Source organism: Corvus hawaiiensis, chromosome Z (genome assembly GCF_020740725.1).
Source record: "Corvus hawaiiensis isolate bCorHaw1 chromosome Z, bCorHaw1.pri.cur, whole genome shotgun sequence".
NCBI lineage: Eukaryota > Metazoa > Chordata > Aves > Passeriformes > Corvidae > Corvus > Corvus hawaiiensis.
The window spans coordinates 36,909,244-36,933,083 of NC_063255.1; the positions used below are offsets into that span (position 1 = coordinate 36,909,244).

The 23,840-nt window shown below is 37.0% G+C and overlaps 1 protein-coding gene across 2 annotated transcripts in view; it reads left to right on the top strand.

The window, feature by feature from the left end:
* Nucleotides 1–1,152: 1,152 nt before the first annotated feature.
* Nucleotides 1,153–23,840, top strand: part of CNTNAP4 (contactin associated protein family member 4) — a 219,476-nt gene continuing 196,788 nt past the window's right edge. The window contains exon 1 of one of the 2 annotated variants that reach the window (XM_048291917.1): nucleotides 1,153–1,573. In XM_048291917.1, the coding sequence (XP_048147874.1) occupies nucleotides 1,477–1,573 (97 nt within the window). In that variant the 5' untranslated portion in view covers nucleotides 1,153–1,476. The remainder of the gene's footprint in view (nucleotides 1,574–23,840) is intronic. The other variant, XM_048291919.1, reaches the window with a different exon arrangement.

Below are 23,840 nucleotides of genomic sequence, written 5' to 3' on the forward strand. Positions count from 1 at the left end.
AATTTGCAGAAAATTCTATAGTCTCTGCAACATGCAAGAGGGACACTCGGCAACATTCTGCCTAGTGTCTAACCCACAGACACCAGTATCACTTTGGATGGAAGATCCCTTTGGTATATAGCAGCTGCTAGATAGTTCACATGAAGTAGGAAGACAAAGTTTGGACCACTGGCCTGAATATACAAATGCCAAGTCTGCTTTTTATACACCTCACACTCACAAGGCACATCATTTTGTTGTGTATTGTCGCAGTAATTTCTGCAAAAACAAAACAGTTCATACAGTGTAAGCACTGCAGAAGCAGCAGTGATGGGGCCATCAATGTGGTCCTTTAACACAGCTTTTACCCTCAATGTCATGAGTTTGCTAACAGGCAGTTAAATTTCTCACACTTCAGAAATAATGTCTCTAGAGTTAACATACAGTAATTCAGCCTCTTTTGCAAAAAAACTACAAAGCAACAAACAAAAAACTCAAACCAAACTCCAAACCAAAACCACACACTTTTAGGATATAGTTTAAATATAATGAGTTAAAATTCCTCTGAAGGTCTTTCCCAAATGAAACTGTTTACCAAGCACAAGCAATAGGACAGTTTAAACAGAGCTTGCCCTTTGTGAAAGTATAGAAAGCAAAATGCTTTACGTGGTATTTGGGAAAGCCAGGTGCAATGATATGTTTATATTCTGTTTAGGAGTTTACCCTCAGGAGTAGAGAATGTAATTCTTTAATGACAGTATTAATAGCGATAAAGCCCTCCAGGGACAGTGGTGGTGCCTTTTTCTGAGGGGCAGTCAATCATTCAGTTCAGTGCTCACTTCTCAACTACAGGCAGGCTGCTCATTTTACTCGCCGGCTTAGCTTCAGCTTCTCTACTACAGGCAAAACGCTTTCCTTCATGAGAGCAGAACTTGCAAGGCTTTTGCAGCTGAGAGAGTAAAAAAAAAAAAAAAAAAAAGGGAAGAAGAAATACCACGCTGTGGAAGGCTGGGCAGCACGCAGAGCCGGCGGTGCCCACGCCAGGCGCAGGAGGCGCGGGCAGGGCAGGGCAGGGCAGGGCAGAGCGCGGCCGGCGGCGCTCGCTCACGCCTTGGCCGCACCGCCCATTGTCTGTCGCCGGCGGGGCCCGCGGTTCCCGCCTGCCGCCGCCAGGGGTGTCCAGCGCCGCGCCGGGCGCGCTGCCGGGGAGCAGGTGCGGAGGGAGCCGGGCAGCGCAGCCTTGAGTGCTTCTGTGGCGGCGAGGGAGGCGGGGGAGATCCTTGCTCCTGCTCTTCAGGGATTGCTGCTGCGAGAGGGAGAAGCAGATCCGGAGGTGTGCGTGCATGTGCCAGGAGATGCGGAGCGCGTTTGGCTGAGGTGTCTGGCCCCTGGGAAGCACTGCGAGAAGACGCAGAGAGAGGCAGTGGAAAGAGGCAGGAGCAGAACTGAAGTACAGAGCAGCTGTTTCCGAATACTCTGGTTCTTTTGGGTGCCTCAATGAATGTGAACATGGATTCTGTCACTGAAATCTTCTTGAAGCTGCTCTTTCTCCTGTCTGTTCATCACTGGCACATGGCAGTGGTGGGGAATAAATGTAAGTATTCCATATGATTTAAAACTCAATCCAGAGTGTGTTGAAAACTTCTGGGATATTTTATTTGCTTTTAGAATAAATATAATTTTTGAGACAAATATTTATGCTTTGAAATCGTGACAGCAAGCTGCTAGTCTGAAAATTTTCTAAAATCCTTCTATAGATTCTTGTCACCCATCTATGTACAGAATGTTGTTTATAAAGCTTACTGTATAAGAGTATATGAAAGCAGCATTTTGCTAAGGGATGCATGTTCAGCTGTATTTTCATTTTTGTTTTCTCCTTTTAAGTGCAGCATTTTCCAAGGAATTGTGTCTTGCATGGAAATTACTGGCAGACTTCTATTGTGCAATGTTTATATCATGTAGTGGGTTTTAGCATTTGAAAATTTGGAAAGCCTAGTATCTGCATATCCTGGATTAAGCTGGCACTCAACTTTAATGGCAATCACAGTGCAGTTCAAAAGCAGTAGAAATGTAACAAGGAAAATGTGGATAGCAAGACTTTACGGTCTCTTCATTGATTGCTTAGGGAGTATTGTTCATGCATGACTACAGAAGAGAATGATAACAGTTCCAATAGAAAGTTTTTTTTTAAAAATGAGTTAGCTAGTAGGGTGGTATCACAAAATAAAGACTGTGATTACAGTTTTAAAGACAATCTGATCTCTAGGAGGCAAATCATATATATGTATGTAGAGAGATAAATATAAACACATGCACACACATATATATACGTATCTGAAAATCTGTTTTCAGAGTTAGGTTGATTATCTTTAAATTAAAAAATAAAAAGAAAAACTTATTAAGAAACTAATTTTCAGGGCATTTATAATTCAGTAATAGAAGAGAGTTATTCTTGTTCCATTTGATTCAGCTTCAACAAGCTGAAGGATTTCATTTTGTGTTCTGTGGTAGTGCAGTAGCCTAAACGCCAGATGCTCATAACCTGAACTGAACATATTTTCTCCCCTTCTTGTTAAGGCACTGGTTGTGCATCACAGGAGTGGGAAGGGCAGAAGTAATGCTTCTGTGGGAAGAAAGTGCATGCCAAAGCAAGGAGGAATGTTCAGGAATAACCTTACAGCCCAGTGGCAGGGGACAGCTCCCTGGAAATATTTAAGCAATGGCAGAGAAGTTTGAAGTGCTCAATGGATCTACAGCCTAGGGTTTTGCATATGGATACTTTGTAAACTAAACATGCTCCCATGAGCCAGACATTCACATTGCAGCACCAAAATGATCTTGTGCTGTCATTCAGTAATGATATCTCATTTGATACTTAAGTGCATAGTGTAGCCCTAAACATGAATACTAAGTTCCTCTTGTTAAACACCCTGCTGCAATCCAGTCACAGCTTTAATTCTCTTCATCATTCTGCATTGTACAGTTTATGAATACATCCATTTTCACAAGACCATGATAATTGAATTGCACATTAATAGCATTTGGCACTATGCACAAAACGAAATCAGTTGCTTACAGGGAGGCATATTAAAACCATTGCAAAAAGACTTGCATCACACAGCAAAGCAGTAAAGCACTAGAGGTCACTCTTACAATTTAGGAAGAAAGGTTTGAGGAAGAGGCTCAAGCTTCTTTCGAATACAGGATTCTGAAGGATAAAACAAATCAAGTATGAAATACATTTACTACTGGCTTTCTCACATACATCTCAAAAACAGGGCAAAATAGATTACAGTGTCAAATGATTGAATTGCTTGAACAGATTTTTTCACATATGTGCTACTATTTATTATTGTAAAATATTTTTATTTAGGAGTAAGTCCTAACTACTATGTCAAAACACTCATCTGAATTGAAAGTACAAGAACTCTGCCCATGCTACAAGCAAGGGAACTTATTGTGGGAAGAATAAATTAAATTATTTAAATTAAGCAATAAACAATAACCTGTAGAGAGAACTTGGCCAGCCTAATGCATATTGTTAATTTTCAATATCTAATCTGGAAAAAAAAAAATCCCTTTATATATTGTTTTGGAAGTGAAAATTTCTGTAGGAGACTTTGTTTTAGAAGTGACAGTTTATGTCTGAAGTATTATGGTATGACTTTTGTTAGTGTGTTACAATTCATAAAATCACCTTAGGAGAAAGGGTTTTTCATGATTACTGATTATGATAGATCTGTGCAGGAGCCTTTATTTACCTACTTTAACTTATTTTACTCCTTTCTTCTTGTGATGTTAACCAGGAATTGAAATCCTTTTCAGTAGGTGCTTGTACTATTGGTGTTAATGCATTTAAACACATTTACAAAACCAAGTAAAGTTTGGTTTTCTTGAATGAATTTTGATGGCTAGATTTTCCAGTTGGCTGCCAATCATCAAAGAGAATAGGATGGGTTTTTAATTTTTCTTATATATAAATATATTTTTCTTGCTTTAATTTTATGGTTCTTTCTGTAGTAATGGATCCCGAATACCCAAGTTTTGCTTTGTCCTTAAGGCCAGCGGCCAGTAAGAAAGGACAAAAGTAAAGACCTTTAAAATTCATCTTGAAGTGTCATTGGTAATATTACTGAGTCAGTTGTCCAAAGAAAATTTCTTGGATGAAAAATTGATGTGTTCAAAATTACTTCTGGTCTTAAAGAAATCACAATATTCCTCTTTTGAGTAAAATGATTTTGAAGTTCTGAGGTTGTCTGGAGCTAACAGACCCTGTCATCTAAAATATGAAATTTTATTTCTAGGATCTTATTTTGTAGTTTGTTTGTTTCCCCTGAAAATTAACACTGATACTTCCAACCAACAGAAGTAATAATTGCTGCTGAAAATTCAAATATTTTAAAAAGTTCTGTAGTAGTGCTGCTTAGAGCTTTCCTCTGTTTTGTTTCTCCCAAAGAATTGCACTTCCAATGTGTTGCAGTGGGGATACTGCAACACGCATATATCACACCAGGAGACCTGTGGAAAGGAAATATATACGGACAGGCAGGTTCTTGATAGCTGTTTCAGAGATGTTTATTTCTCCAGCCGCATGGCTGGAGCTCTGCCAAGGAACTGTCACAGTCACGGGACCCGAGGGTCCTTCTGCCCGCGCAGGGAACACAAACCAACCAGTGGGAACGAGGCTGAGCAGGGGCAGGGAAATCCCGTGTCTGTGCCCTCAGGGCCCCTCTCCCAGGGCTACATGGCAGGGGAGGGACCCCAACACCTCACCCGTTTTATTTTAACAAAAGGAGAATGAAAACAACTGGATAAACATAACAAGAACAGTTTCAAGACAAAACAAGCCACCCTCCTGAGTCTTTAAATGTCCAATCAGATTCTGTGGAACATCTTAGGGCTGACAGAAGGGAGACAGAACTCTCTGAGCATGCTTTGTGGGGAAACTGAGGCAGGAGAGGGTTTAACTTCTTCCTTCCCCCTTTTCATCCCCCACCCGGCATTGGAAAGGGATTTTTGGGGAAACAATTGGCAAAAGCATGGTTTTGTGAGGGAAACCATGGATGAAAAAACGGATTGGGAATACACTGGGGGTAATAGGACATAGGGTAAAAGGGAAAGGTGGGATTAGGAAAGGGAGACTGTAGGGGGGGCTTACAATGGAGATATTGTCTAACATGACTACGATTTTTTGCATATATACTGCCTTTTACAGAAACACCATCAGGCCCAGTGACCTGCGATGCTTGTAACCCTTTTCTACCTTGTATAATTTTGAATTGCACCACCTCTCCATCTCCCAAGCTTGGGATGCATTTTTCAGGGTTATTCTTTTTAATAGCAGTTCTATGCACGAATATGTCTTGCTGGTTGTCACACCTTGTTATAAAACCATAATTTTGCTTAACATTATACCATTTTACTATCCCTAAGATCTTAGTTACTATGATCTTTTCCTTTTTCCGAGTGGCTGCTGTTTTCTGTCTCACTGCGTCTTTGCTCTCTCTTTCGGTCGCTCCCGTGTTGGAATTGTCGGGGCTGCTGGTGCCTGCGCGCTCTTCCCGGGGTTGCATTCGGGGCTGCGCGGGCCGGGCCACGCCGCTCAGTTCTCCGTGCGTCGCCTCCTCTGGTCGCAGTTTCGCTGCCGATGCCGGGCGCTGCACCCACGTCTCGGCCGGGCCCCCGAGCAACGACTCCCCCGCGCCCTGCTCCAGCGCGCGTCTCGGCTGGGCGCGGCTCTGTTCCACCGCCACCGCCGCCAGCCGCCGCCCGCGCACCGCCCCTCTCGGTCGGGCGTTCACGGGGCTCGCTCCACCACACGCTGCGCCGGACCGGGCGGGCACCGCCGGGTCCCGCTGCTCCTCGCTCCGCCACCGACACTGCGGCTCGCGTGGCTCCGCCCACGCGCGGGAACTGCCTCGCTGCTGCTCGCAGAGCGCTCGGTGCACGTGGCCTGGGCTGCACGGTCCCTGCGCCAGGCTTCCCTTCGCCAAGACACAGCTGACATTGCTCAACAGTCTCGGTAATTAAATAATAGTCACGAAAATATTCTTCTATTGGCATATATTTTGACTCCAATATTAACTGTGTCCAAACGGTTTTCCAAAAGCCCTTGGTAAGAATTAAATCCCAAGAAACATAGAAAAAGTTCTTAAACAACCATGCTAGGAAGTGTTTCAGTTCTTTTTGAGCTTGAATCAAGCTAAAATTTACAAATCGTTGTTCAAGAATCATTTTAAGTTTAAGATAAATGTCCATATGCGGCTCTGAGAGCCAAGAGTCTTCCCACGGTTCCTCCATAGTTTAGATATGGAATAGCAAAGCAAAACCAAGAAGAGGAATCCAAAGTTTCCAGGGTTTACTCACACAAATCAGTCGCTTAGGGATCGGGGATCGTTCTGCTCTCAATTCCCACCATTATGTTGCAGTGGGGATACTGCAACATGCATATATCAAACCAGGAGTCCCGTGGAAAGGAAATATATATGGACAGGCAGATTCTTGATAGCTGTTTCAGAGGTGTTTATTTCTCCAGCCGCATGGCCGGGGCTGTGCCCAGGAACTGTTCCAGTCACGGGACCCGAGGGTCCTTCTGCCCGCGCAGGGAGCACAAACCAACCAATGGGGAACGAGGCTGAGCAGGGGCCAGGGAAACCCCGTGTCTGTCCCTCAGGGCCCCTCTCCCAGGGCTACATGGCAGGGGAGGGACCCCAACACCAATGTAATTGAAAGAAGTTTGAAATGCACAGGCTTAGTAAGTGATTGTATAAGGTCAAGTGTGAGTTTTAAATGAAACATTAAAGCAAGTACCGCTGTAAGTTTTTTGCACTGGAGCTATGAGACATTTTTATTTTATTGGTAACTGTCTCTACTGTTGTAAATCAGCAAGTTTCTAAATCGTCCCTTGAGAACCTGCCAGAAATTGGTACTCCCAATAGGTGCAGTGTTTTTTTTTTAAACTCTCTGAAACTGAAGTGTTGCAGAAAACATAATTAAACCCTTTATACGCATCAAGTCAGCTGTGACTCAAATTATTAAGGGTAATTTTTACAGTGAATGGAAATAAAGAGGAATTGGGGAGTTTCCATGCAAATTCTCACTTCTGTATACCTACTTCTCTGTGTTAAAGCTCCCCATTTTTACAGAAGCTTTTACAAATTCAGATTTTCATATATGTACTATGATGATCACAATTTCTATAAATGCATAAATATTGTTATTGTTATTATTACCACTTCTAATAATACTGTGATTGCTGTTGATTTTATTTTATATATCAGGAATTTCTTGTTAATGCTAGATTAGACAACCTCTCTAAAGCTGACAGAAAATGACTTTTAATGAAGCTGAAGTTTTCAAATAGAGGACTAAGTGAATGCATACCTTGATTATACCATCAGATGCAAGTCATTGTACAAGTATTATCCCCAGGGAAGGGATTACTTGCTACAAGGAAAACATTGTGTGTTAATTTTGAACTTAATATCATTCTGATGTTAATCACTGGTACCAAACAGTTCTGTAGAATAACTGACAATTTTATGGAATCACATTAAAAATATACTAAAGTCCTGTTTATCAAAACAAATTTATTTTAAAATACAATTCTTTTACTGTTAGTTTGTGGTTGATGTGAACTGGAGGGGAGGAGAAAGTAGTTACTTCCTTAATTTTCTTTTAGTCTCATTAATATTTATTTTCTGTTTATTATAATCTATCTCTTCTATGAGAGAGCAATAGAGACCTCATCAGAGATCAGGCCATCTCTGGGCAATTATTTCCATGAATAAAACATTATAGACATCTCTGGTATATTTGGCATGTTGTTTGTACAGTAACATCAAAAACTTGTATCAACATCAAATCTAAACTAATATCAGAAGAAAAATCTATGGAATTTTTTTTTCAGACTTTAAAGGCTTAGAATTCACGGAAAAGCCTCAGGCTGATTACACTGAGTATAATAAACAATTCACATCCCATTGCTCTAGGCTTTAAAATTCTCATGAATACACTTGTCCCTGAGCCCAGTCAGCAGGATGGATGGAGCAAACTTGGTCATGATTGGAGGAGTCTTGATTGGAGGAAAGTGAGAGACAAGTAATGACATTCTCAAAGTATGATAGAATCAACCAGAAGAAGAAAATGCACTAGGTTCTATGTTATTATGTCATAAGTAGTAGTAATAACATTTTCTGTGTAGGTTGGGATATACTGTATTTTGATTAGATGTCAGTCAGGAGTTCCAAAGGAAGCATTAACTTCTTCCTGTCTTCATAAATATTCAGTCACGGCCATTCTGCTTGCTTTCTTTCTTACATAAGAGGACGTAAGCGTACATCTATATTCATCCACAAGAAAGACAACTTTTGACTAAGATGGTGTGCCAAAGTCTCGCAAAATAAAATGTGCTTCTGTCATTGTATGTGAGTACAAAGCTCAAGTTTAATTTTCTTTCTGGACATTTCTCTGGTACCTTAGAAAAAATCCACAAACCAGTATTTTGTCATATATTTGTAGGACTGTGGTGTTTTAACCCCAGCCAGCAACCATGCCCAACACAGCCACTCTGTGATTCCCCTACCAGCAGGTAAAGATGAGGAAAGGTAAAAGATAGAAAACTTGTGGACGGAAAAGAGTTGAACTTGATGGTCCTTGTAGGTCCCTTCCAACTCAGAATGTTCTGGAATTCTGTAGTTCTGTGCATAGAAAAAGCAAAAGTCACATACATAGCAAAGTAAAACAAGGAATGCTTTCACCACTTCCCGTGGGCACGCAGGTGTTCAGCCATCTCCAGGAGAGCAGGGCCCCATCACACGTAACAGTGACTTGGGAAGACAAATGCCATCACTCCAAATGTCCCCCCCTTCCTCCACCTTCACCCAGTTTATTTATATGCTGAGCATGATTGCATATGGTCTGGCATATCCCTTTGTTCAGTTGGGGTCACCTGTCCTGGCTGTGTCTCCTCCCAACCTCCCCTGCACCCCTAGTCTCCTCACCAGCATGGCACTGTGAAAAGCAGAAAAGGCCTTGGCCCTGTGCAAGCCCTGCTCAGCAACAACAAAAACATCTCTGTGTTATCAACCCTGTGTTCAGCACAAATCCAGAACACAGACCCATACTAGGCATTGTGGTGAAAATTAACTCTACCCCAGCCAAAACCAGCACAATATCTAATATATTTGCCAATATTCTGTCTACTTGTTGCAGTGGGGATCCTGCAACATGCATATACCAAACCAGGAGTCCTGTGGAAAGGAAATATATATGGACAGACAGATTCTTGATAGCTGTTTCAGAGATGTTTATTTCTCCAGCCGCATGGCCGGAGCTCTGCTGAGGAACTGTTCCAGTCACGGGACCAAGGGTCCTTCTGCCCGCGCAGGGAACACAAACCAACCAACGGGAACGAGGCTGAGCAGGGGCAGGGAAACCCCGTGTCTGTGCCCTCAGGGCCCCTCTCCCAGGGCTACATGGCAGGGGAGGGACCCCAACATCTACTGATTCATCTTCTGAAAGAACTTCAACCATCTCACTTTGTAACAAGTTTTGATGAGAAAAAATAGGCCATATATGCCCCCCCCCCATCCCTTCTCAATCCTGCTAACTCCACACTCCAAACAAGCAAATCAAAGAACAATCAAATAGTCAAGAAACATTAAATCTTTCAAACACTTCTTTTATTTCTCCCCCAGGTAAACCTGTGCATTGGTGCTTCTTGTAGATCTGAGATCTGAGAGCTGTAGATCTTGTAGATCTTGTAGATCTGAGAGTTTAGTGTGCTGTATCACACTGAAATTGAACTGCTTCTCAGTACTTTTAATGTTTAATGTTAGTTGCTCTCAACTAACAAGGTGATAACAGAGGTAGGAGCTGTGAGTGCCATGACTAATTCAAAGGGCTTTTCTTCATAGAACACTCCAGGCAATTTTTTAAAAATTGTAAAGAAATAACAAGTACTAAAATAATCATGTCTATGTCTGTCACTGACTCCAGAAGCACATACTATCTTTATTTAAGATGTTTCTGCAGTGAAAAGTTAAAATTTGCTTTTCTCTCAGAGCTTTCAGTTGTTTTATGAAGAGGGATGGAAAGGCCAAAACAATAGTGGTAACATTGATCTTGACAAGTTTCTGTACAATTGCTTGTATTTTGCACTGTTAATTGTTTTGGTAAATTGATCTGGTAGTTCTTGAATATAAAATTTCTTTGTAACTTATAACTTGTTTTGGCAGTCAGGGCCTATGTATGACTTCTAGATTAAAAATTGAGGAAGAGATGTCCTTCTCAGTATACTAGTATATATTAGATAAATATCATTATAACAAGAGCTGTCTTTCTTAATGTGAGAAATAACGTAAAACATATATGAGAAACATCATGCTGTCAAGATGAAAATGTTTTGCTCCATTTGTTTGTAAAAAATGATGCAGCTTTAGTGGTAGGGTTTAACCAACTGTGGTTTACTGAAATTTTACCTCTGCAATGTTTTATATCTTATATATTTTATCATTCTTACTTATATGTCATGTGTTTATGTTTTATATATTTGCGAGTGTACCATTACAGGCTAATGTTATACTCTATAGAATACTCTGTAGGTCATCTGTTACCAGTTGAAGTCTAGGCCAGTAACTTTGAGTTAAACCTGTAAAACACAGTGGAGGGTTGGTGTCCAACTACTTTGGTTTTCAGAAGAAGGTTTTAAGTGTTTACTACAAATTGGTACACTATTTTTTAGTAAACAAAACATTGTGTGGACTTGGAGGTAAAAACTATGCTGTCTGTAATCTACTTAATGAGAATTTTCAGTGCAATAATTTGAAAAGTGATTGAAATCCTGGAAACTTCATTTTAAGTAGATTAAAACTAGGAACAACAGAATTATTATTTAAATATCGTACTCACTTAATAAACAAGCGAAGAAAACTGCCTCAAGGGTTTTAAATCTCAAAGGATAGAGAAAAAATATGGTTAGAAAATCTATCCAGCTGGGTAGCAGGTCTAATAACTTTTTATTAAGTAGATATTATTATGTAGTTGTGCTCAATAATAAGTTATTCCTTGTTCCTTGCTGTTAGAGAGCCTGTTTATTTCTATAAAATTATTTTAGCAATTAAAATATTTACATATTTTAGGGTCTTGAGGGAAAAGTAGATTAGAAACAGCATGTTGGAATAATTGAATTTATTTTTATTACTTAATATCATTCTTTTTTCAGCCAATAGCTGAAGAAGATCTTGCACTTTTTCAGGTGTATCTCTGTTCACTTCTAAATCTAAGTAGAAAGTGTTTTTCAAAGCCTTAGTTGTTTCTAAAAATAAGATTTTATAAATTATTTTTTCTGATTATGTTTAATACTTGTTGCAAGAAATCCCCATCTGTATTTGCTTGACCTGTTCAGTTATTGTGAAAGAATACCTTTAAAGAAAACTCTAAAGAACAAAAGAAAAGTCTCATAAAATATTGGTTAAACAGGATACAAAAATATTATTACTCAGGTGCTATATAACCTAACAAACCTCACCAGGAGAGAAAACAGAATACATTGTAATTAAAGAAGGCCTGGAGCAGAGTTTCTGAACAAGACAACAAGAATAAAACCTTTTGAGGGGAACATGCACTATAAGAGTGATGCTCTAGACAATCCGAGTTGCATGCAGGGAGCCCGAAACACTGGTTTAATTCACCTGCAGCATTCTGCTGTGTCCCAAGTTATATTAGACTGGATATGCTCAACATGGTTATTCTATAATTATCTGAAAATTTTGAGGGGAGGGGTAAAGTAGTTTTCTTCAGGATTACTAATTATGGTAGAGGTCAGATGATGTTTACTGCTATGGAGTGCTAATAAGAAAATACCAATTTGAAGCTGAAAGACATCTGGAATTAGAAATAAAATTATAGAGGAGCAGGAGAAGGGAGATTTTCATTGTTTCATTTATTTGCAAATATGACTTACTGTTGAGATACATGACTAGCTTCTGTCTTCTGCAGAGACAGGAAAATTGGGATTTATCTGGCTGAAATTAAAAATCTGAAACTTCGATATTTGCATCTCAGCTAGCTAAGTTCCTTTTTCGTCATATGAAAGAAAAAATTGTATATGATATGAAGAAGTCATGACGAAGATGGAAGGAAGAAGTCATATGCAAAGGCGATTTGCAGTATAAAGATGCCATTTGTCTCACTACTGACTATGACTGAGTCTAAGTAACTAGGTCATCTGTACACTTCGTAGACATCTACATGAAATGGGTTCCAGTTCCATCAAAATATCCTACTGAAAATAAGTGTTAGAAAAAAGTGTACCAAGCTGTATTGATTATCTTGTACAATAATCACCAGCTATACCTGGTGACTCATTCATATTTGCTGTTAAGATTCCCTGAGTCTCCCTCTTCTGTGTTTGCTAACACGGGTTCTCCTTGGTTGTCCGGGGGTTAAAGCTAGTCCTAGACAAAATAGAGGGACTTAGTGGAGAGCTGGAAATATCCTACTAGTGAGACTGTCTTTCATTCCTGAAAGTGTGAAATAAAGAGATATTGTGACCATACACAGTGTTCTGGTAAAGGGAAATCTCATTAAATTAAATAAGCTGAAGCTGACTTTTCTATCCACCTGAGACAGTCTGATCTTTCCACCCCTTTGATAGACCATGATTAAAGCTCCATTTTAACCCCAGTCTTGTGAAAAACTGTAGGGGTTTTTTGTTTTTTTTTTTCTTCTAAAGAAAGCATAGAGTGAAAGACTCTATTATGAAAAAAAAATACTAGAACCCTACAGCATTTCTTTTCATAAAACAAATACAAGTATCCTGGTAATTTCATGGTTACTTAAAGCCTTTCTACCATCCAGCATCTAGTGATGACTATAGACTGACTGTTACTCAGATCAGGAAGCTTTTTTAAGCTTCAGGCCAGCAAACTATGGCTCTCACTGTAATTTCCAGTTGGTGACAGGATGCCTATCTGCTAAGCAGCAATCTAGTTTGCAATAGTTTTTTAATCATGGTGAGATTTACTTACCCTTCTTTTTCTAGAAGAATAAGCAATCTTTAGTAACTGGGTTTTTATTTTGTTTTTTTTTGGCGGGGGTGGGAGGGTGTTTGTTTGTTTTTGTTTTAATTAAAAATAGTAGTGAATCTCGTTGTCTTTATTCTTTATAACTAAAGCTCACAGGGAAATCAGTGGGAGCTTTGCCTAAATAAATATTGAATAAAAGCTTTAGAAAGAATGAGCTGAATATTCATTCAACAGTGATATGCTGCATAGTTTGAATATAACTGGTCTCTTTTATTTCCTTCCTAAGTACTAGTCCTTTCATTATGCCTTGTTTGGAGGACTCAGATACACAACTGTATAACAAACAAGAATTACTCATTTGTCCCACTTGACAAAAAATAAATATGGGAAGAAAAAGACATTTTGAATTTTAGCTAGTTCCCGTGGTTAGGGAATTTCTATGCCTGTAGCAAAAAACTACTGCTGTTTTTCTGAGCCAATGGTAACTCTTTTTAAAAAACTATCAAGATGATTGATTTTAATTTTCAAGGGTGAAATAGCCCTTAAAACTAAATTCTTTCAGGACTATCTGGATGCAGTGGAGCTCACTGGCAGTTGCTGAGCTCTGCCCTCCAATTGATAAAGTGTTTTGGAGAAAACTCTTAGTTTTATCAGCCTGAGTGTGAAATTTTTAGGGCCGTTTTTCAGTTGTACCATGCCAGCAGGCTCTGGAGCATCACCATACTCTTCAGAGATTACATTTCTGTCCTCAAGCAAAGTCTTTCTCAGAGACTACTTTTCAAGAGAGTAGACATGTCCTCCAGTAATTAAGACTGAATGAACCAACCTCTTGGAGAAAGGAGGGATTATCATAAAACTTGTTTGCAAATACTAACCCATAATTTTATTCCTAACATACTTGCTCTTACATAAAACATATTTGTAAACATATATGTATGTTTTTCTTTCCCTGCAAAACAGGAGAAACAGATCCATGGTACTTTGTAATCTCATTTTCTAATGCACTTTTGGAAGATCTAGATAACAGTGGTTAGTCTAGCACAAAAGACTGTGATAGGGTTTTTCTCAGGGCACAGTTCTGTAAAAATGTTATTTAGACTTCAAGTAAAATAAAATACAGGAGGAATTCAGTGATAGAACAATCAGCTACAAAACTTTTGTTAAATTTTGATAGACCAACTGTTACTGTAAGAGACTATCAATGTTCTTTTATATCTGGGTGAAATTTGCATTGTATAAAAATAATGACATATAAAACTCTGCGATGTCCTAGACACAGATGACAGATGAAATGAAAGGTAACTGTAGCATTTTCCTGAAGAATCCTTTCAGTTATGATAGGAAATGGTAAGTTTCTTTTATGGAATATCACTTTGTAGCATTTACTCCTTGTATATTGTTAATGTGTTTGGGGTATGATGACTTCTTTCTTGTTTTTCTTTCCCAAGGGCTCAAAAACCCCCATCTCTGCTCAACTTTTTTTAATTTTTCTGAACATTCATTATCTCATAGATCATACTTATGCCGTATAGCTGTGCTTTACTGTGTTCTGATTCATTCTCCGTGGACAGGAAAATAAAGACTTTAAGAGGTAGAGACTGGGGAAAAGGAAGGCTGATGTGCAAGTACCCATATGTACATTTTTGTGCTGTCTGCAATGAAGTGTTGTTATTTTTGAGCCCTTTGCAAATTGTCTACATCTCTTTGCTGGTTTGCTCTTTGTAGCCCAGAAGTGGTAGATATCCAGTCAGACTGCCCCAAATTTAGACTGATGGATGAGTGATGGATTCACAGTTACGCTAAACCTTCTCTCTTTTATACTTCAGAAACTGCAGTAGAAAACAAGCTTTTTTTCACTATCTTGTGTCATGTTGGGGCAGGGTGGGAGAGTGGGTGGAGAATCTACCATGGCAAATAAGTCTTTTCTTCTTATATCTCGGCAGTGACTACATAGAAATTGACATTATTCTGTTTCTTGGGAAGGATGGTAGTATATTATCTGTGGATATTCTACACAAGGACAGATTGAGAAATTCTAACAGAGAATTCTCTGATCTAACTCTCAGCCTAGTAAAATGTGTACATGTGATGGAGGTACTGAAGAGAGTAGTCTCTGTTTTGATGTTTCTAATAAATTTTTATAATGTCTCAGTGGAAGTGTTGCTAAGATAATGCTGCAGGTGTTGAAAACGTATGTTGAGTGGAATCAAATTATATCAAGTTTCAGTGCATGGTTGTACATACTTGAATATTGCAGATTCAAAGGTATTACTAAAAAATCTACCAGTACTATGAATATGATGTTCATATTTACATGTCAGCTTTTATAGTTATATGTATCCGTATCTTTTTGAATGCTTTAATCCCTTCTCAACAGATTTATTTTTGATGATTCATCTTTCACACCTGAGTTGTAATTAATGTGTAATCATTTAATTTAATCATTTAATAGATATTTAATTATTTATATTATTTTTGCGGCTTTAGTTAATGTAGGGGTACCTTTGGAAAACAGCATCCCAGACAGGACATGTGTCCTTTTCTCAGTAATTCACAATGGATAAATGTAATAAATTTAATCTTAAACCTGGAAGACCCATACTCTTGAGAATTTTTAAATGTGTCTGTCATCCTTCGTACCCTTCCACTTGCCAGAAAGAGCTGTGTGTAGGAGAAAGTGGTGATAAAGACTGTGTTCCTCTCACTTTGGAACCACACTGCTAAAAATATGTTAGAACCACTTTTGCAGTAATGGATAATTTCAGTCAGAAAATCAGGTATTGTTTGGTACAAAATCTTTTTTCAGACTAGGAGATTGTAAAATATTGGATGTTTCTTAAACTGTAATTTTTCATAAAACATAACCAGGTAAATAGGTGGTAAACAGCAGTGGGTAGAAAATACTCAGTGTGTTACCTTCTTGGAGTATAAATAGTGGTCTATTTTATACTATCTTTTAATATCTAGCTAAAAATATTTGACAGATAGTGTCTTGATCCACTTAAATTTCTTCTAATCAAATAATTCATTGTCATTTTTCCAGCAATTAATCTATCATCATTGAGAGAAGAAATCCTATGCCAGATCAATATTATCTGTATTGGAACATAAAGTTTTTATGAAAGAAGAATTGTGTAATTCCTTCAGACTAAACAAATTTTATTTTCAAAGCCTAACTCTGCACGACTCAGAAGAAAACAAAACATTTAGTAAAATAGTAAGTGGTCTTCTGCTTAAACTACTGTTGCAGAATTTTTATTGTATCCGTCAAGGCAATTAAAACACATATTTGTGCTTAAATATATGTATAAAAATATAATTAATGAACAGCACAGTGATCAAAATCCCACTTCAGTAAGCGGTTTTAAAACAAGTTGCATAGATGCCTCTTGAGCAGATGCCTTCTAACTGCTTGTCCAAGTACCAGCCCTGTGCGTGGTCACAAGATGCACCTCAGCCCACCCTTGAGTCCACACCTTCTCCTAGGTCTGCTGCCCAAATGTGGACCCAGACACCTTGCTGGTATTGCAGGATTGCTACAACACAATAGGGAGTCCTGTACCTGGCAACCTTGCTCCTAGACCATTTAATCCTCTCTGAGGCCTTGTTGCCCTCTATGCCAAATTATTTCTTAATCACAAATTTACTGCTGATTACCAGCTAGAATTTTAATTTCCCCTTTCAACTTTAGTACTTGTGTAGCTTTGTAGAAAACTGCTTTTTTTGATTGTAGTTGAGAAGTTTGATTTTGTGGCTCACATGTTGAAATAGAATTTGTATCCAACTTACTCTAGCTATGTTTGAAGGTGTTGAATGTGGACATGGGCAAAACGCAGATACCCATGTCTTAGTCTACTGTGTTTTCAAAGAATATTAAAATTGGAGAATGATGCCTGGCCCAGATTTTTTTAGGACTTGAACATTCATTAATTTACTTAGAAATATTTACACTTATATGCAAGAAATATTTTGTGTGTGTGTGTGTGTTGGATATTTTAAAATTGACTCAGTTTTAGGTTTTTTACAATGCTGAAGTTTGCTGTAGAATGAAATAATGCTACATGATCAGTCAAAACAAAGGTTTGTGGAACCAGACTGTCAGGGACACTCTTATTTTGTAAACTCCCTCAATTCCCTTTTGACGGAATCAGAAATTCAGATGCTTGATTGTTTCATTTTACCATGACCTAATTTTCTTCCCTGGCAAGTTTTCCAGGAGTTGGAATTATCTCTATTTCTGACATGTGACTTGGCTGCCAAGACAGGCCTTGGCTACTCTGCTCATTACTGTTTCTTACTGTTACTGAGAAATGTGCAGTTTTCATAGGGATATGAGTTGGGGATCCTTCGAGCTTGGAAGCTGTGCATATATTTGAATATTTGAAGCAACAACTCATAAAAAGAAGAGGAGCCTAATAGTCACTTAAACTGTGTACTGATTAGCCCATCTGTAAAACATCATCTTCTATGTGTTAGCAAGTAGTTTACTTACAGCAGTTTGTTGTGCATATCGGCACTGCACGTACAGTGTTGCTACCTCATATAGCTTTTATGCTATTTTGATATTGTACAACTTCTCTGTAACTCCAGTATTCAAACAGTTGCGCCAAATGAAGGCTTTCCAATGATTTTTTAGAGAATTAATCTTTCTAATTGTGGAAGAGAATAAAACCACTTAATGAGTTATCTCAGTGAAGGCATGAAATCTCTGCATGCGACTCTGAAGGATTTTAAGTCTGAGTCCCATTCTGGGCTGATTTTTCTCTTATTTTGAATTTCACAATGATTATGCATCTTAGCTATTTTTTGGTTTTGATTTGAGAATTGGTTCTATTGTTGGGAAACTTCAGGTAATGTTGATTGTATTGTCAGGTAACTTAAAATCTGGGGAAAAGAAAACCACAAAACCATCAAACCACTAAGAAAGAACTTTTCATCATTTAATTGGCAGGACTTAAACTTCATAATATTTTTATACATAATATCAATGAATAGTGTGGCAAGATAGCACTTGTAAGTGTACTCACAAATCTATATGTAAAGAATTACTTTACATACCAGTGGAGTTTTTTGCTGTTATTTTTAAAATCGTGATTTTAAAATCTCTTTTAATGAAATGGCTAACATACATCTGTATTTTTTTTTTACGTGCTGCAGGACTCTCTTTGACTTTTATTTTGTGCTCAGTTTTGACATGGTTTTTCTATTGATGTTTATGTGTTTGTATTCAGATTAGTGAATTTAACACAGGACACAAGCAATTGAATTGCAGATATCAATGCAGACCCTGCCTAAGGATGATCAGGAAAATACCTATTGTTACCCCTCAGAGTGAGTTTCAGAGTTAATTCTGATATGCATTCACAGTAAAAATAAAAATGCCAAATATCCCACACAAACATTTTCTGGGTTTTTTTTAAGTGTGTCATTCACAGCTGCTGTGTGTTGAGCTCGCATCTGTAAGAAGGGATGCATTTCCAACAACAGAAAACTTCATATTAGTATGCCATTTTCTCTCACTGGTAGCAGTTTTAACTATTTTATGCAACACCATTGAACAAAGTGAAAACACTGGTTTATGTCAAAAGACGAGATAAACAACCATGACTTTTTCTAGATAAGAGTGTCTCTGATAGTGCTGTATTCAGTCAAGCCCCTCAAAACAGCTGCTTCCCTCATCACTTCACCTGCCCCTGCCATAAGCTTAAATTACTGATCTAACAGTAAAAAATACTTGATTTGATACTATAATGAGGCACAATTTTGAAGAGAAAATGGATAGATAATACGTTAGTAATTAACACAGGAGAAGTCTGTGCAATGACGAGTTTTATTTTGATCGTAGGTAAATTCATTAAGCAATTATGAAATGCAGTGTTTTTCTAGTCGCTGTGGTATGTTACTGGATCATTCAGTTTGTTTTCTCCGAAGGTGAATCACGTTTCTTCAAGCAGACCAACAAGATAAGAGAAGCAGCTCAGCACAGACTTTTTGTCTTCACAATGATTTTCACAGCTGTGTATAGAAATGTGAGAAGGCAGTCCTAAATAGAAATGTCCAGCAAGGGATTTCCTTACCTCCCAAAGACTGCTTTCATTGAAGAGGGTGAAAAAAGGCTTGAGAAACTACAGCCAAGAGAAAGCAATTAATTAATTCTGTCAAACAATGCATATTCTTCAGAAAAAAAAAGAACCCATAGTTTTTTTATCTACTGTATCTTTGAGATTTCAGTGTTTGCCAAGAGATTAAGATACCATCTTCAGCCTAAAATGATCCGTTTATTTATAGTTTGAGTAAGCACAACAGTAGATATCTCATAAAAATTTTTCATTCTACTAAAAAATTAACATAATGATAAGAAGTGTGATAGTTAAGCTAACCAAGCAGGCTGGTCTTACAACCATGAAGGCAAATTTCCTTCAAACTAATCTTTCTTGTTGAAAAAAAAGTTGTCGCACTGTAAGATTTATTTTGCAAGTAAATTGAAAATTAAATTATACCTCAAAGGCCTTATTAATACTTTAAAACCAATTTTTAAAATGTGGTATTTATGATGATTCTTTTGCAATGTTATGTTAATGCAGTATTTCAGTGCTACTGAAATATGAGGGAGTGTAATAAAGATATTTTTCCTTTCTTATATTTCTGTTTCTTCTTTGAAAGATCTCATCATAATTTTGCAGTATTCTACTTCCAGGAATAAGTTGCAAACTTTAAATAAACTTCAGGTGTAAGATGTTGGTCTTCATTAAAAGGTCCATTTTATAAAATTTGGTTTATCTGTTTTATAAGATGAGACTTAGCTTCATCAGTATATTTTGCTGCTTTTTAGTGTGTCATTACTTCAATAGAACTCTATCATTCATCTGAGAACTAGCAATCAGTAATACTGGATGTTGTTTTCTGTCCCACTACTGTATTCTTTCTTGTTAATGTGTAATGAAAAATGTGTAAATGACCCTTGAAAAAGGAACTTTTTAAACTTTGTATAAATCTCTTAATCCAGAGTGAATAAAATCTTGATTTATTTTCTGCTCTCTTTTTCTTTCTTGTCTGTCCAGATGACTGAGGGTTGTGGATGAGATGTTACCCACTTGGACTGGCCTACAGTAAATTGTTTATATCCGTATCTTTGGGGCTGGGGCATGGATTTGTAATTCTTCATGTTGAGACAGCAATTGAATGTGATAAATTTTAAGCATCCACATGCTTTTTCACAGTTGTTCATACTTGTAGGTAATTTTATGTCATCTTATGACTAACTAGTACACTTCAGTCGTGTCTAATAAGCTTCTGACTTGAGCTGAAATTCTTGTTATTTCCTGTCTAGTACATGGTCTTGTGTTTTCTGATGCCAGACTTCGTTCTGTCTCTGTTACACTGCCATCATTTAGTTCTTTCTTTTGATATCTTGATTCTGCTCTGTATTGATGACACCTAATTGTACAGGGAGATGAATTTATAAACATATCTATAATTTTTATTTCATGATCTTAATGAAATTAAGGAATTCCTTGATTCAGTGATCATTAACTCATGAGTGGTTTGATTCTTCCCTTCTTGGTACCTCATATTACCATTTTCCTGTCTTTTTGCAGCATGTAGTTCCTTTTCTCAAGTACTCATGAATGACTAGCAATTTCCTATATAACAATAGATAAAATCAGCCACAGCTTTTCAATCTAAAAATTGCCCGTCACAGAAAACCACAGATTACTTTGACATGTATACATGAGGTAACCTTTGTTCCATTTGGTCTAGCTTTTGATTTACCTCCATTTTTAAAAATATTCTTTCCTTTCACTATTTTTCTAAAGTCTCCCATATTTTTGAAGTCAGATTTACAGATATTTTTTACTACCAGTTTTGTACTTGTTCTACCTTTCTTGTCCTCTCTTTTGTGTGTTTATACTACAGAATTTTGTCCATTTATTCACTTCTAACTCACCTTGTTAGTTGAGTTTATACTGCTTTTATCTGTGTGTGTAGTAACATGTATCAGGTTTTCGGAATTCAGAGATACAGACTTCTGAACAGAGCTGGGGTGTTACAATACACTACTGTTGACTTTTTTTGTTTGTTTCTCATTTGTTCACATTATGCATTGTGCTTCAGTATCTTCGGTCGTCAGTCACATTTCTAAAATCCTTTGAGAGAAGTTTTTATATAACTTAGTAGCTAAGATTATATTTGTGGGGGAGCAAGGAAATTTCACATTTAAACCTAGCTGTTTTCATACTTCAAGAGGAAATGAGATGTGTGTAGTGGAAAGTAGAATGTCTTATCAATAAACACAGGCACTCTATACTTCGTAGACATACTGATATACAGAAGCATGAATATTAGAAGATACACATGTACTCAGAAGTAATTATTTAATTTCATCATACAATAAGAAGGTAACAGCCAATAAATGTTTAAGTAATGTGAATATTGGAAATTTTTCTGGGATTATTGCTTCTAAAATACTTTGCATGTATTTTATATTTGCTTTTTATTACATAATGTGGGAACAATCTAATTTATTTTGTACTGTTGGCTTTTCTTTTGCTTTTCTTAATCTGGTTAGGCCAAGTAATGTATTTGAGCTGCTGCAAGTGAATTAATGGTTTGCATTTAATAAAAATACCTAGTAAAATTTAGACCCTCACCAAACAAACACAGATCTAATAGCAGTAAATTCTGTTTAATCTCCTAAATGTGTTGTACCCAGTAGAAATGTTTTAATTGTGCAGTATGTTGTTTAAACACCTCTTTTTTAAATACTTGAAAATACGTCTCCCTTTCAAGTTCCTGCATAGAAATTTTTTTGAACCCTTTGATTTTGTGGTAAGAGTTATTAATTTCTGTCATTCAGCTAATCAAGTCTTTCCAAAATCTTGCATAGATCTCATAAAGTGTGAAACTTGATTGTAAGTATCTGCATTTGTAGATCTTGAAATAACATACATTAATAACTTTAAATAGTTAAAATAATAGTACAGAGACATTTTTCTAGATGAAGCAGGGGAAAATACTATGTTTGTCATTTGTCTAGAGTTACCAAGTTTTTAACTTCTCTCAGTGTGTATAAACTTAAAAGAAAATGATTAAATTGTGCTGCATTATAACAGTAATGGCCCATCATTTTGAATAAGTACAAGCAGTTAAGTGTAATGATAGTTTTCTGAAAATTACTTTGGTTCATTCCCAATTTTAGGGTACTTTTACCATGTAAATTTAAACAACCTTTAGCTAACTGTTACTTTAGACAACAGTGTGAGTATTATAATAGTACTTTATTGACTTAAGGTGGAAAAGAATTGCTAATGAGTTATATTACAATCTGTCTTTATAGGCCACTCAGTCCCATAAGATAACTTACATAAGATATGCTTTCTTCGCTATTTATTAAATATTCCTTTGATAATATCATCAGAGTGGTGGGTATTTATCTGCTTGACTGAAGGCTTTGTATGCTTGGTTGTTCATTTATCTAAAGAAAAAGATTAATATTCTGTAGTAACACTGTGTCTTCTCAACCCTGAATAAAAATACAGGAAGCAAGAAAGTAAACTTGATATTGTGTAATTGACTTGAGCTTTTATAAGCTTTCAGACTGTAAACATTTATGACTTTTATAAGGAGAAAGCCTAGTATTTTTATTTCAACCTTAAAATGCTAAAAACAGCTGAAAAATATTTTTGACCCACTTTAGAGTGAGTTTCAACAGAGTGCACTAAATATTGATAATTGTAAAAAAATACTGGGGAATAAGGGTTAGTTATCCACCTCCCATGTATATCTCTGTTTTGTTCAGGTTTTGTGTTGGTTTGATTTTTTTAATTTTATTTCCTGACAGGCTCACCATGAACTCTCCTGTTAAAGGTCAAGGTAATTAGGACTCTTTGAAATGATAATTGTAAATCATATTCATAGGCAGTCAAAACTTTTGAAAGCTCTCAATCTTACTAGAGGCCTCTCCAGCTTTGGTTTTTCCCACGAATATTTAAGACATCATCGGCACATTTCTTCAGTTGCCACACACACTGATTTTACATGTCTTCATGTCTGTGTGCACACGTGCCCGTGTGCACATATACTATTCTCTAATGTAGCAGAAAAAAATTCTCTTTTCTTTCTACTCTTTTATTTCTCCCTCACATTAAAACCTGAAACTTATAAGTAGAATAATTAACAAAAAGAAAAACTAGCAGATCTGACATAAATATAATAAAATCATTATAATTCTACAAATAAGAATTTCTGTAAGGGGAAGAGCTTGGCAGTGGCTGATTAAAGATTTCAACGCTTCAAAGCTGCAAATGTTTGCTTGCAGATATAAGTCATAGTGTAGCTTGGTCCCGTCTCTAATAAATATATGAGTTTGAGAGTAATGAATGAAGATGAAATAAGAAAAGGTGGAACTGTATTTCTAGGGGTTTGTATTTCATAGATCTAGTTTTTTAAAATATTTTTTATGTCTAAAATTTGTATTTAAAACTTTCATTAAAATTTTATTTTAAATTTTTATTAAAAATGCAAAATATTTTTGCTTCATATACCTAGGGTTTTTTAAATTGAGTAAATTGCATGTGAAATACTGTTTGAATTAATTAATTTTGTTTCTGCTTGAGGAGGAAAGAGAAAATGACAGCACTTAACAAGCCACCTTTCTATGGATTTACATTTTGTAGTGTAAAATTGAATATATATAAGCTGATACGGATTTACATTTTTCCATGGATTTCCATTTGGCAGTATAAAATTCAATGTATATAAACTCAATTGAGAGATAAAAGGCATTTTGAATACCACTGTAAGCATTTACCAGTATTTGTGATTATTTGCAGT